The sequence below is a fragment of the Anarrhichthys ocellatus genome, unplaced genomic scaffold, assembly GCF_004355925.1.
Source record: "Anarrhichthys ocellatus isolate YVR2014 unplaced genomic scaffold, GSC_Weel_1.0 scaffold35, whole genome shotgun sequence".
Lineage (NCBI taxonomy): Eukaryota > Metazoa > Chordata > Actinopteri > Perciformes > Anarhichadidae > Anarrhichthys > Anarrhichthys ocellatus.
In genome coordinates, this window is record NW_022280065.1 from 4,434,473 (window position 1) to 4,449,350 (window position 14,878).

At 39.9% G+C, this 14,878-nt stretch overlaps 2 protein-coding genes across 2 annotated transcripts; both read right to left on the reverse strand.

The window, feature by feature from the left end:
• Window positions 1–784: 784 nt before the first annotated feature.
• sf3b4 (splicing factor 3b, subunit 4) lies at window positions 785–4,661 on the reverse strand. The gene is made up of 6 exons (XM_031866549.1): window positions 4,555–4,661; window positions 3,450–3,578; window positions 2,776–3,315; window positions 1,967–2,110; window positions 1,674–1,835; window positions 785–1,142 (listed from the first exon to the last, which is right to left on the reverse strand). Exons 1-6 carry the CDS (start codon window positions 4,586–4,588, stop codon window positions 973–975), a joined length of 1,179 nt encoding a protein of 392 aa, XP_031722409.1. The 5' UTR covers window positions 4,589–4,661; the 3' UTR covers window positions 785–972.
• Window positions 4,662–5,316: 655 nt separating this feature from the next.
• Window positions 5,317–13,386, reverse strand: lix1l (limb and CNS expressed 1 like). The gene is made up of 6 exons (XM_031866676.1): window positions 12,850–13,386; window positions 10,585–10,748; window positions 10,147–10,287; window positions 9,674–9,769; window positions 9,178–9,255; window positions 5,317–8,498 (listed from the first exon to the last, which is right to left on the reverse strand). The coding sequence occupies exons 1-6, from the start codon at window positions 13,181–13,183 to the stop codon at window positions 8,247–8,249; spliced, it is 1,065 nt and encodes a 354-aa protein (XP_031722536.1). The 5' UTR covers window positions 13,184–13,386; the 3' UTR covers window positions 5,317–8,246.
• Window positions 13,387–14,878: the final 1,492 nt, after the last annotated feature.

Here is a 14,878-nt window from a genome sequence, read left to right on the forward strand (position 1 = left end):
TACATATATACATATATATATACACGTACATATATACATATATATATACATGTACATACATACACACATATACATAGATAGATAGATGTAGGATGGGCCTAGTCTTCTTCCTGATAGCCAGTGATGAAGTAGTATTCACAATGTAAAAATACTCTTAATAGTCCTGCATTCATGTAATTTAAATAGGGTACAGTGAGAAATGTTACTTATGTTAAATGTGTACTTTCAACAAATGTTGAAAGTACACATTATGCAGAATGGCTCATTTCAGTACATATGTTGAAGATGTATTGTTAATTTAACGTGTAAGCAACATTTTTTGTAATATCTGATCTACGTGGGAGTACATAACTACTTTATGTATTGTTGTACTCTTAACATAAAGGACAACTACTACCCATTCAATTTGACATAAATATTAGAAGTAGGCCTACTTTTGTGATGCCCCCATCATCCGGTCCTTATAACCATGATCGGACCAAACTCCCCCCTTCATAAGACAAAAGAAATGTTTAAATGTATTGGCCTGTTTCCAACAGCAGGCATTTAAACTTACAGTATAATACGACAGCCGGGACCAAACAACATTACCGACATCTCCATTTATCTTAAGTGCCCCAACAAAACCTGCCCGTGAGTCAGCAGCCAGGGAAAAGGAGTATCAATAAAATAAATACTATTAACAATGTTAATCACACATTTACGTTCCCTTTTGTGACATGTCAAAATGTCTGACGTGAAAAGGGTCCATGACCATGGGATTTGTAAGAAACACAGAAATCGGTTTAAGTAATATTAGCGAGTGAGAAACTTGTACTAAAAACTTTATTCGGCGAAGGTCTTCATCTGTACAATGACCGGAAAAAAAATACAAACGGGGTTAAATTATTTTCACTATTACAAACTTGAGTAGATCATGAGATGTTTAAAAAAAAAAAAAAATGAGAGCCCGTTTCTGCAGCTTGAGACAGATTATGGTGGCATTGGTGCTCTCATAGGAACGCGTTGTGGGACACCGGGGGGCCTTGGAGGCATTGGAGGTCCTCTCTGGAAGCCAAAAGGAGGACGAGGAGGGAGGCCAGCGCCGTAGCCAGGGGGAGGCATGGGAGGAGGCCCTCTCATACCTGGAGGCCCAGGATGACCTGGGAAACAGAGAGGGCAAGAGGGTCATTACCTGATATATCTTTACCGTGGACTATTGACCAAAGGTTACCACAGTAAACAATGTTTCAGCATCCTAAACAACAATCATACGCCGAGGTTCAGCGTTATTGTGAATCACTGCTGTTCACACAACGAATTACTGTACATTATCTATTACATATTCCAGCTTTTTGCCTCTCCAATCTAGGAAACCAGATCCACGCAATTCCTCCATAACTTTTCTCCTCACAAATACATGGTTTTGTGTGGTGTCACATCCTCATTTCATGTCATATTCTCAATCATATCCTGAACTATTTCAGTTCGCTAGTATAGCTTGTGAAAGCCCTCAACCACCATTGGATGCAGATCAGGTATGCCTTTCCAACGATTATTAAATCGACCATTAAATCTATTTTGCTGCACAGTAAATATGTAGAAGTAAGGTTATCAGCTATAACCGAGGTAGCATTTCTAAGACGAAGACAATTTATTTTTACAACAAAGACTGGAGATGCCACAGCGCTTACCCATGGGAGGTCCATACGGCGCTCTGGGTGGCATGCCCATAGGCGGGGGTGGGGGCATGCCAGGTGGTAGCGGTGCCCGTGACTGGTTTGATCCTGGGGGAGCAGGAGGTGGAGGCACCATGCCAGGAGGACCAGGGGGGGGCATGGGCATCTGAGACATACCTGTGGAACAGAAACCATAACGTCTACAGGCGTGCGCCAGCAAGGAACTACTTTCATAGTTTTTTATAAACACCCATGACAGTATTGTCAGTATATTATTGCATAACATTTGAATCTTTAACGACTTTTACCTGGATGCATGTTGCCAGGGAAGGGTGGTGGTCCGGGGGGAGGCCCGCCGCCCTGTTGGCCTACCCCCGCATTAAGAGGCATGGACATTGAAGGGGGCATCGATCCAGGAGGAGGAACCGGAGGGAAACCTGGAGGTGGCATGCCTGCACAGAAAAAAAGTTGCATTTACAACTTATTATTGCATATTCCTCTGATACACAATGAATTGGTTAAATATTATAGTCATCTTGGCCATTGTTGTCATTTTTAAATGTCATTAGTATCTCATAAAAGGGGCTCATTTGTCAGCTGTCGTGTTCACTTTTAGTTACAGACATCACACAAGATTAAATCAAATTGATTTAATTATCACCTACTCATCGGTCGGAGAAGCACACCTACAGAGTTCTACTTTCATCTTGTCGCTGGTAATGAAACCGGTTATCTGCTCTCATGGCCGTCACCACAATCAACTACTCAATCTATAGCAATCAATCAGAGGCATCTGCTGTATATGGAATATGACAACACCATCTGTTACAGCTTTGGGGAAATAAGAAATATGTAAGAAAGTTTGCAGATGTTTAATAGACTTTCTTAAAGCCAACAGAGCCAGTGGTGCGATCGCCAGTTTGCTCGTGTACCAAACTACATTATATTCTCTTTGAGGCGCATGACCTGAAGTGATCATCTTTTAAGTTATTACGAATGGGATATTTCCTCATCTGCTGGCTGAAAATGTTCTGCATTGCACTTCCAACGGAGGTTAAACGATGAACTATTGAAAAGAGAACACCCGATATGTTTAACCACAGTTTTTCAGCCATACCGATGGGCATCCCGCTTCCCATTGCAGTTAGAACCGGCGTCGGAGCACTCGCCGGCGGTGGAGCATCTGCAAACAGCTGATGTGGCCTGTCTGCCTGAGAAAGAGGGTTTTGTGCAGCCAGGAGGCGCTCTGCGGCCGAGCCATGTCGTTCTCCTTTGGAGTCCTTCTTGAAGGCGTAGGACACTGTGATGGGCCTGTTACAGAGGTACTGGCCGTTCATGGCCTCAATCGCGGCATCTGATGCATCGAAGCTCGCAAAATTGATGAAAGCATAACCCTTGGAGTTGCCGGTGTCTGGGTCTCGCATGATCTTCGGCGTCTGGAGGATCACGCCAAAGGCACTGAATGTGTCGTAGAGCAGTTTCTCATCAATCTCCGGATCCAGATTACCAATGAATATGTTTGCACCCACATCCAGGTTTTTGTTGTGCGCAGAGGCCTTATTAACTCGAATGGGTTTGCCGTAGAGCTTTATCATATTCATGATTTTGATGGCATAGTCAGCATCTTCTTCACTAAGGAACTCCACAAAGCCATAACCTGGAAACCGAATGAGAAAATTAGCACCGTGATTTATTTTTACTGCAAATGTAATTTTAATAGAAATGGTAATGTTTCTTGAGTGACCACGACTATCTTCACAACAACCAGAGAACATCAGCTGCGATACTCACCTTGATGTTGACCAGTGACTCTGTCTTTTGGCATGTGCGTGTTGACCACAGGACCAGCCTGCAGGAAAAGCTCCCATAGTAATGGCTCTGACACTTTCTCATCCAAGCCGCCAACATACACAGTGGCGTCTGAAAAACAAAAAAGATGTTAAATTAAACCTCATATTGAATTATCTTAGATCTCCAGATTAGACCAAACTTAACATGGATTGGAGAGTTGTATTGGTAACCTGTGATGGAGACGTTTCATTCTCTTTCACATTTAATTGAGTTAATGATGAAGTAAAGCCCTTAAACACACGCACACTAGTCAACTTTATTATATGAAGTCACAAATAAAAGGGTGCCACAAAGAAACTCATTATGTCTGTAAGAGCAACTGTTAAAAGGACATTTTGTGGCTTTTCAATCCAAAAATATAGTTGAAGTAAAAATAAATAAATAACTTTCAATGCAGAATTAGTAGCTCCAATATTTTTTCTATGATGCCTAAATAAGGTGGCTTTTATAAAAAAAATTGTTGTATTAGAGGTAAATAATAAAGCCTTTTTATCTTTTATTTACAGCTCTAAAGAATAAATAATTATCTAACCTACCTGTTATTAATGTTATAAAAATAATAATTTATACAGACCCTATACCTTGCTTATCAAACACTGGGTAAAAGCGACATCCCAAATATAAGTGTAAAGATAACAAAGTGTGATCATGTGTTTAGCTCCTCAACATGACTAAAGCTAGGTTGCTAAGCTAACTTTAGCCGTTAGCCAACAGGAGGTACCTCTGCTTGTAATATGCTCACAGCTGTCATACTTCAAATTAATCAAACAGCAACGGTACACATTAGCTCTTATACAGAAAACGAGTATAATACACCAAAGTAAAGTTAAATAGAACTTCAATGAATGGCGAAAGTAGCGGCAAACCAAGCTAACAACTAAGCACTTCCATGTGATCGACCGGTTGTTTACCACGAACTATTTGTTTAACCGTCGTCTGGTGGCGTTCATAAAAACAAGGAGAGGAGTTTGAAGTGTGACCCACAAGCGGACTCATAAATGACTTGAAGGAAAGGCTGAAAAGGGGTTTACAATGATGTAGTTACCTTGGTTTCTCTCTGAAATTGGTCCCGCTGCCATGTTGAATGAACAACGCCAGACGAGCGTGAGCGTCCCTCGCTGAGGCCCCGCCTCTTCCTGTACGTGTGGCGGAGGCGGAAGTAGTACATTATAAATAAATAATATAACATATTTCTGCAATCGTTTTTAAGAATCTCGTTCTAACTGTATAAGCTATATAATATATAATTTAAAGTACAGAAAAAATAAAGTGACTACACACTTAAAGACATTGGTTGTAATATAAAAGGCTAATACCCTCTAATACCCATAGTGAGTCACTTTTACATCAAACCAAAGATTCTTTGTTATTTTTAACAGAACATACGAAAAATAACATATGTTTCAACTGCATCTCCACAACAAAGGCTAACATAATCCACACATGTGGACAAGTTCACAATTACTGCAAACTACCTTCAGCTAGATGCCCCATACTGTATTCATTATTTCAGTTGCAGTATAGTACAAACAAGAGAAAAATATTTGAAAAAGGAACCAGGAATTCATGAGCATTCATAATATTCAAAAAGCTTGCATTGTCTGGAACAATTGAAAAGATCCTCTTAATCTTTTTTTTCCAAGCCTTTTTTGAAGTATTTCAAATTACCTTCATAACAAACACATGTCTTGTCCAAATATGTATTAAATCACACTATACATACAATGTGTAAATGTAATCTTTGTGTAAAGCTACTTTTTCATTAGTGTAAATGACACACCAATAAACCAATACAAACAATTATCTATTTAGAGTTACTTGGTCCTAGTTGTGTACAACGCAGTAAAATAAGCAATATGACCAATTAATAAACATTTGTATGAACCATTTTATTACATCATATAAATCTACTAAAAGTATAAACATGGAATACAAAATGTTCATAGAAAATACATACAATAAGGGCCCTCAGAAACACTGTTATAAAACAATACTGTATAGAATACAAAACATATAAAAACATAAACGTAATCGACATATCATGCATCAAAGCCAAAAAATTAAAAGCCAAAGGTATTTTTAATAGAAGGGATAGCAAAAAAAATAGTTTAAAAAGCCTTAATATATAATGATCACAAAGAAAAGTCAAAAGCCTTTGTAAGAAGAGAACTCTGAGATTAATGGCTTGTGGTAACAATAAAAAAATAAAAATCACACACATAATAAGCATCTAACGTAGAAGAAAAATGCAAAAAAAACATACAAAAAAAACCACAAAACACAATTCAAGATCTCCAGCCCCATAATTGTATTTCAGCTTTTCAAATCTAACCAAATTGGATCATGGGACAATAAAAACACTGATGAGCGTAGAAAACGTATCTGCAGATGAGATTCTGGGAGCAGGAGCAGATAAAAGGGTTCAAGCTGCAGAATTGTGACGTCAAAGTGTTCATTGTATTCATTAAAAAGTCTATTTTAAATTTTCAGTATTTACTTAAGAGAGCTGCATGGTATTTTCCAAGAAGACGAAATTACTAAAACATTTTGTGCTGCACACATATTCTGCAAGCTGAGTACCAAACAAACAATATATATGATTACAAATGTATACCAAAAGGTAGTAGGATTTAATAAATCCTCCATAATCTAATATCATGTAACATATTTAAGGAATAGATCGACATTTTGGCAAAAATGCTTACTAACATTCTGGTGGAGAGTTAGGTGAATACATCCTGCCGTTATGCTAAGGTCAGCTAAGTTAAGCTAGCTGGCTGCAGCATTATACGTAAAGCACAGATATGAGAATGGTATTAATCTTCTCATCTAACTCTCCGCCAAAAATTGAATCAGCAAATTTCCCCAAATGTCCAACTATTCCTTTGAAGTAACTTTACTGTAATAGTAATATAGCATGTAATACATCATTTTAACTTTACATGCAATTACAAAAAACATTGTAAAGCAGAGTAGAACATCTTCTAAAGACCTCATGTAATGAATTCATCTTTTGAGTTTTGAGTCTTAACATCCAACCAACTTCATGAAGGCACAATGATCCCAGGGAAGAGACACGGCAATAAAATAATAAAATTGGATCTGGCTTTAATCGTACTTCATTTCTGCTGCTTTGTTTTCTAGTTGCCGTCTCCCCAAATTTAGCGTAATCAGTTTCTGCTGTTGACAATCCAGCATTCAGCGGTGAGAATGAGCCCTCCTGCTGTTTAACTTGCATAACTCAGTTTCCACATTTCCATCCAACCAGAGCCACACACTATCAATTAAACTCTCACTTCCATTATATGGGGTCCTCAAAAGGCTACTCGCTGAAATACCTTCATCCGTATATAATGTATTCAATACATTTTAGATACATAGAGAAATATAAAGATATCACATTTACAGTATACGAAATCAGGTCCTTCAACATAATACACTTTTGAAAAGGTGATAAGTGCGAGTGACATACATTGTGTTCAGCCTGTGGATATACACCAGCACTGCTAACAGATTCTCCTTCCCATATGTGAAAAAAAAACATAAACCACAAGTGCTGGTAGTGTTTTGTATGGACCACAATGACTCACACATGACGAATCCGCTTGTTTAAAGCAAAAGATTCCTCAACTATTTTTTTGGCCTGCACATTTTACCCCCAGTCCCCTCTATTCTTTGTATCCGCTGAGATCCCGACCTCCATTTTAGTTTCCCAAGAAACAACTATTTGAACTCCTCTAAATGAAGCACATGACCAACACAACCTGTATCACAAGACTAACTCTTTAGTCTGAATGTTAAACAGCATCACTTTGCAAATCCTTTAGTTGATAGCACACTGAAAATATACATTCAGCTAGTGTCGTGGTCACCAAGCATACAATGCACATTGAAATAGTCAAATGTCTTCAAAAAGAACAAAAATAAATCATAGTGATGGTTCAATATCTGATTTTTCAAAAAACCTGAGCTGCTGTCAGTCACCTGCTGACATTTTAGCAACATACCCACAAATTATTACATAAGCCAATAACAATGTTTTAAATGCTTACTTGAATTGCTGGTATTATTTAAGAATGCAATTTCCACATATTTCCACTGTATTCTCATTACAACAGGCAGAGTTTCCACATGAAGGGAGGGTTATAAGGTGGGATCTTAAATCCCGCTGCAGATTTAGCTGTTTTTGTGGTGATTTTACAAATATTCTGATTATTAATGGACACAAGGTACTTGCCAGTAAGGTTTTAAGACCCATACATTTTACCTCCTTTACCTGCCAGAGTCCAAAATACTATACACAAGTAAACACCCAAAACATGAAAGAAACAAACTACATTGATCAAATGTTTTTTGATTTGATGGGTCATATTAACTTATGTCCCCTACATTCACTGATGAAAGGCAGGCTGCATGTTTTCTGTAGGTTTACTTCGAGTAAATACAGTATGGAATCATGAAAAACATATAAATCCCAGTCAGGTGGAATGCAAAGCAAGTTTCCAGGTCGTTTAAAAAAAAGCACTGTTATCCTGTAATCACTATAGGCACAAAGAGGTAACGCCTACAGCGGCATGTGTTGGTGTTATGGACGGATGTCAAGGCCTGATTACCTGGTCCTCGTATAAAAAACCACAAGATACAAAACCTAAAAGCGCCTTTATATCTATGAAGTAATCAATACTGTTACCAGGAATCCTAGTGTGTGAAGGCATGTTTCCACGATGGACGGCAGGTTTAGTGTGAGGGCAGCGTGGCCGTGTTGGCTGCATTGAGTTGGCCCACAGCTAACATCAGGATGTCTTTCTTCTCTTTGTAAAAACGCAGTTCTCTGCCCGCCAGCCTGGCATCCTCCAGCTCTCGCTCCGTCGACGCCACCTCCTGCGAAATAGTGCTCGCTACACTCTGTTCTCGGTTCACCCAGTCGGCGGCCATCTGAGTGCGCATGTCATCATCCAGAGCCCGGTGGGAATAGTGAGCCAGCACTTCCTGCAAATGAAATAAAGAGAGAGAAAGCTAAGTGGTCTTGCCAACTCAAGATCTATTGAGACTTTTGTACATCTCCGGCCGCCGCTAAAGGATATCAAGCTAAAAACGTACTTCCAATTCGATACAAGAGATACTGATCTTAGATTGTGTATCTGCCAGGCACAATGAATCCCCAAAAATTCTAAAATTCAGTGTTCCAGCTGACAAATCAGTTTTTTTAGCACCACAGCAATCCTTGGCCTCATGTTACCTCACATAAAACTGATCCCACTGAATTCCAAACAGTGTATACCGATTTTAAATGCGATAAAAAGAGAGCACTGGTATTGTATTTCTACTCGATATCGGCAGATAGCCTGAGTTGAGGTATAAGAATTTTTCAAAAGACTGTACAACACGAAGATAAGCTTTAACACACCGACAGATTATTCTTTTAATCAATGTTTTTGGTAGCCTGTGTTAGTATTTATAATGCTTCGTCTGCCGTGACATTATTTTCCAGCTCCCCTCTGCTCTCTAGCAATGCCCCCCCCCCCCCCCCAAAATGTTAAATCTGTGTCAAGCCATGTAGGGAAATATTTGACACAGAGTTCGTTTGTTTAGGAAACTTGATGAAAAGTGATGAAAGCTACTACTGCACTTGGATAATTGAACCCATCGGTGAGATGACTGACAGTACCTGTCGGGAACACTGTCGTTCTCTCATGGCTTTGAGACTCCCGTTCCAGTGCAGCAGCTGGAACACGGTCATCAGCTCCTGAAACACAAACACAGCCGAGCCAGCAGGAATTAAGAAATGCACTCGCTTCAGGACACTCAAAAAGTAGCAGTTCCATTTTACAAACCAAGCATGCTTCCTTCAGATTCCCTATTTCTATTTATACATAAGGTTAAGATGTTCTGGCTTCGAGCTTCATGCTTTTAGTAAAAGAGAAACAGGTCACATGTTGGCTTAAACTACTGTGTGTTACCCCAATGGAGTAGCTAGCTCTTGGTAAGCTAGAGGCATACAAACTATAAATCTCTATAAAACATTATGTATACATCAGCTCAACACATGCAAAACATTTTAACACAGCATCTGGGCTCAAACCTTGCCAGTGCTATTTTCGCTCCACCCTAGTGCGTCTCAGAAGCATAAAACGGTACTTAACACGACACCGAATTTCACGCACCTGAAACTCCAGCATGGATTTTCCTTTGTTGGACTCAAGCATGAAGCGAAAAGCCCCAATTCCTGTGTTGGGATTGTCAGCCTCTTCTCTGTTTCCCTGGAAAGAACTACTAGTTAATGTCAGCGTGCTGTGTTGGCCCAAACAACAGCTAGACAAATACTAGATTTTTGGGTAAATATAATGCAGATAAAATAATGAAAAATGGAGGATCTCTAAAATGTGTGTTGCAACAGATTTTAGGAAACAATTGACAGCAGAGTACCCTTCAAAGCATCAATTATTGGTATCAGGTATCTACCGTTCTGCAAATAGCCATTTGCATGTTGCCAACTGCATTACATTTACACATTAGCAATATAAGTAATATAGTACTTGCATTACGAATCTTATATATGTGTCTATTTCTATCCTTTCATTATTATTTATATATCACCACGACATGGACGGAAGCACACAACCTCTAGGTGACTTACATTGAAGGAGGCCAGGGCCTCACTGACGCTCTTCTCAATGAAGTCGTCTGTGATGCGTCGAGAGGGATGTTCATTGAAAACAGAGTTCATCAGAGCAATCTTGGCAGCGCTGCGTCTTGCCTCTGCCTTGGTGGGACAGAACTATCAAACAGTGAAAGAAAACATGCATTAGTGGTCCGATAGAATCAGAAACACCGATATGCAGCCGAAAAAGATAAAGCCAGCCAGTGTTTATGTGGAGTTTAAGGTCTTGCATCCATAGTTGTTATGTTGTGGTCACAAAAATGTTGGAATTTTGTAAGCTTGTAACATGGCACTTGAGTGACATTTGTCTTACATTAATCGTACTGTATCAAGGGTTTCTACAACACACAATTATCACTGTCATCTCTGGGATGATCGTATCACAATCATGCTAAGAAACGGCAGACAAGGTACCTGGAAACTTCCAAAGCAGCTGCCCCCGGGAAGACTGACATAGCAAACATATGGAGGGCTGCTGGATGGAACCATTTCATAGACAACCAGAGCTCCGTTCCGCAGGTCGGCCCCTCTGGTCAGCTTCATCTGCCAGAACTCCTGTAAGGCTTCCACCACGTTTACTGGAGGGCACAGAGATAAAAAAAAAAAAGAAGCCTCGTCACAGTGTGGTATATCAACAACACTCTCCACTTGTCCCTGACTGAGCTCTGAAACTTCCTCTCTAAACACAAAGATGGAAAGGGTGGGAGGAAGGTCATCTCAAGGAAGTCAGAGGTTATTCCTGAAAATATTTAGATGGCTGCTAAAAGGATATTCTGCACCTCCAACAGGAAACAACAACAAAGAAAAGCAGTACAAATGAGTCAGAAATTATTCTTTGAGTTTGAATCTGCAGGGAGATGTGAGTGCAGCCAATGTTATTCTGGGCTGGTTGACTTCTTTTCGCCCTCAGCTCTTACCTGCTCACTTACAGAGCCTGGAGAACGATCAGTGCGTTTTAGGGCTGCAGCTCTGCGACTAATGAGGCCTCTGTAAAGAAGCTGAGATATATTCTGACATTAGATATATAAATCCTTGGACTGCAATCCAAATAATTGAGTTATTGCTCTTACTGTTTGAAAAAGTAAAGTGCTCACTGTAAACTGTTCTCTTGTTTTAAGCCAATAAAAGTAATAACTTCTATAACTAAGTTGCTCTTACTTACACAACAAATATATAGGAATCCATTGTGTACTCTGTTTAAAACAGTATAAAACATATTTGTTTTCATAAATACACGGTGCTACATGTATGATGAGCCATGGGATGTCCAGAAAATGCATTTAATTTTACTGAAATGTAGAGTAGTTGCTCTAAATCAAGGGCCACCTAAAGCAGGCTCAACCCACCAAATTCAGACCCAGACCAAGTTATTTTTGAGCATCTGAACGGTTCAGGAAAGGGATAAAATAGAAAGACAGGAAATATCGGGAGATAGCGAACACATGCAGCAATGATGCTGGCCCAGACTCAAACCTGGCCCGGTATCAATCGGCACATATTTGACAAATGGGAGAAAGGAAAAGTACAGTTATAAAATATAACTGACAGAATGTGTTAATAGTCTTGGGTTTTATTCCCTGGTAATAACATGATTATAACTATACCACAGAAAAAAGGTGGCAACCACAAATTACAATATAATGTAGGGGAAATAGTGAGTGCCGAATGCCAAAATATGGCTTTTCTGTATAAATGAGATAATTTACCCAACAAGTTTTCTTCCATAGAATAAATCACATTTATTCTCCAATCACAAATTGGAGCGACATTAAGATAAAAATATCAGCAGTCTTTGTGGTGCTGCCAATGTTGGCGGTGTTAAGTAGCCTAAATGGGATAGAGGAGGGAAGAAGCTGTGAGTCAGGAGCACAGAGGGACAATCTTTTAGAAATAAATCCTATTAGCAGACAGGAACACTTGTTTTAGCTCAACAGCCAACATTATAGCAGCTTTTGGTGTAATGTTAGTTTCATGCATAGTTCTGTCCAATGTGCTGTAGTGATACATATATATGTGAGCATAAGTATAATCATAAGTATGGAACAGCAACTTGTGCTTCTATCTCTAAAAAGTTAGTTGTGCAAATTACATCCATCTGGCAATCCTTACTAAGAGGAATAGTCAGGATAATAGGCAACATATTTTTGATTAAAAAAAGATGGATAAACCCACAACATCTTTGCTACTGACAATAACAGTATAACAGAATAACAGTAACGTGATATACAATTACATTACAGGACCAGAGATGTACTGTGTCCAATGTGAAACAAGTTACTAGAATAAAAGCTTATTGTTCGTAAATGTAATCCCCCAGGGCTGTGCTACTTAATCCTTTAATGAAGTTGTTGAAGACAATGTTATTATACGTGTGTTAATATCAAAGGAAAACTTTGATTCCAGAAAGAAACATTATTGTGATATTGTATCCGATGAAAATCACCAGAATACACGGTAGAACAATATAAAGTCGGTTAATTTGACACAATGTAGCCAAGCATGCCATTTACAGGAATACAACGTTAGCATGGGGGGTTCTGTTACTAATCCACTTCCAAGCGGATGGCGCAGCTAAAAGTGGCTGTTTCTGCTCCTCCAACTCCAAACTGAACCATATGACACACATTATCACCGCTATCTCCACATTAAACAGAGCAGTATATCACCAGTGGACGTTACCTCTGCCGTAACCTTGCGTGTGTTTGGCGAAGCTGCGGACCACCGCCTCCACAGCCTCCTTCAGCACCGCCGGGTTCCCCGGGTTACAGTGCCCGGTGGCCCCCAGCCCCGCTCCGATGCCGCCGTACAGGCTGTGGAGCTGCAGCGGAGGCAGCGGTGGAGGAGGCCCGGACGAAGCGGCCAGAGAGGCCGGGGAGGGCAACAGCGGCGCGATGGGGACCGTAACCCCGGGCCGGAGAGAGGAGCGCAGGGTCCCGGTCGGTCCGGAACCGAATCCAATGCCTGGCTGTAGCCTCTGAGGGCGGATACTGTCCGGCATAACGCTAGATTCCATTGTCCAAACGTAACGTCTGCGTAAAGTCCTGGTCTGGATTCAATTTGTACCGATCAACCCGACGGGTTCAGGTTCAAAAAATGGTATATGAGGGCTTGATGAACAGAGTATTAGCAGGGCTTTGTCAATCACAGTCGAAAGAAGGACTCAGCCGATGTTCATTCGACACATATCACCGCTGCTGTGCATCCTCACTCTCTGGATTAGGCTGCGGGATTGTCAGTCAACTGATGCCTTCACGGATCCCTCGTGCTCTACAGACTCTGAGTTAAAGAACCATGACTGTATTTTTGCATGTCAAACCATTGATGTCCGTGGTTTTAGTGCATTATCTACCTCTAATAAATCCTAAATAATGGCTGTAGGATGCTTCTTTAATGGATTGTGTGCTTGGTTTCTCATCCGAATTCAGAAATTCAGTGTCTAAGGACAGCGTGTCATATGCTGTAAACATTGTAAAGCCCTCTGAGCCAAATTTGAGATTTGTGATTTTGTGTTACTATACATAAACAAAATTAATTTGAATATAAATGACGATTGTAAACTTGACTTTGGCACTGGTTTTCTATTTTATCAGGTTTATCAGAAAAGTGTTAATTCAACTCGGTTGTGTGTGATTGCATTACATCAAATGGTCGGTGTGTCTTATTTTCTATGCACCAGCATTTACAAACATGAGGATGACATGCTATTAGAAAGTCAGTTGGTGATGGAAGATGTGGTGCCGGAAAAAACATATAAATAAGTAAATGACACTACATAGCAGAATATTACAGTGTGCCGCTTCTCACGAGAGATTTCTGATAGACGCTTGTTAATCTCATTTGTAGAACCAGGAGGTCAATATTTGATTAAATTATAAACTTTACCAGATGCATTTCAATTCTATTGAAGTTTACTTAATGCTAATAAAAACTGACAATGCAATTGTTTACTCAATTCCCCTTTAAATGGTCAAGTGGCACAGAAGGAAAACAGATGCTGTTGTGTAATGCTTTAAAACAATTCCTTAAAAGAACAAACTCCTGAATATCACATTTTGATGACTTGTGCATTTTTCCCCCCACTATGGTATGCTTGTTCAAATTATGTGCATACCGTTGTCATAATTACGATCTTTTCTATCGCACCTGAATGCAGCAGTGGAAAGTCAAAGAAATATCAAGCCAAGAAATCTGAGCCTCTGTTCTCACCAACGGAGCAGAGCTACAGTGAGGGTTTACAGCTTCAGCTCTGCAGCCTGGAGCATGTGATTAAAACTTAGAGGCCGAGTAACTCAATTTATTCGATAAGAGGGTGAAAACAATGATGATCATTCTTTGAAACAGACAATAAAAGTTTGAAGTAACTTGGTCGAGTTTTGAGTTAGTGGACCACTAAAGACTTGAAGAGGAAATGGGACATCCTCTTGAGTTTCCTAAATGTTTTTTATGACTTTCTGGTGCTTGTGTGATTTTTCATTCTTTCTGTGGTCTGGTTTGAGGCCAGAGGAGTGTGGAGGAGGATCTTTTTTTTTCAGAGCTGAATCTGCAAAAACAAGGTTTAAACAAATTCGAGTAGACTGAGGAATGGTGGAAATTCCACAAACATCTAACATTTGAGCTGTGGCCTGTTTACATTGTTTGCTGGAGCACACGCGCACACACAACAGTCACATATCAGAATTGTAATGAGTGGTTGGCTCACTGGAGGGCG

What these genes read in the sequence shown, in the direction of transcription:
- sf3b4 (XM_031866549.1), bottom strand. Translation starts at nt 4,588, where the DNA reads ATGGCAGCGGGACCAATTTCAGAGAGAAACCAAG. An exon ending in AGTCACTGGTCAACATCAAG is followed by an intron (nt 3,316 to 3,449) that starts GTGAGTATCGCA and finishes TTCGGTTTCCAG; the next exon opens with GTTATGGCTTTGTGGAGTTC. An exon ending in GGGAAGCGGGATGCCCATCG is followed by an intron (nt 2,111 to 2,775) that starts GTATGGCTGAAA and finishes TTTTCTGTGCAG; the next exon opens with GCATGCCACCTCCAGGTTTC.
- lix1l (XM_031866676.1), bottom strand. Translation starts at nt 13,183, where the DNA reads ATGGAATCTAGCGTTATGCCGGACAGTATCCGCCCTCAGAGGCTACAG. An exon ending in AGGCCCTGGCCTCCTTCAAT is followed by an intron (nt 9,770 to 10,146) that starts GTAAGTCACCTA and finishes AGTTCTTTCCAG; the next exon opens with GGAAACAGAGAAGAGGCTGA. An exon ending in AACGACAGTGTTCCCGACAG is followed by an intron (nt 8,499 to 9,177) that starts GTACTGTCAGTC and finishes TTTCATTTGCAG; the next exon opens with GAAGTGCTGGCTCACTATTC.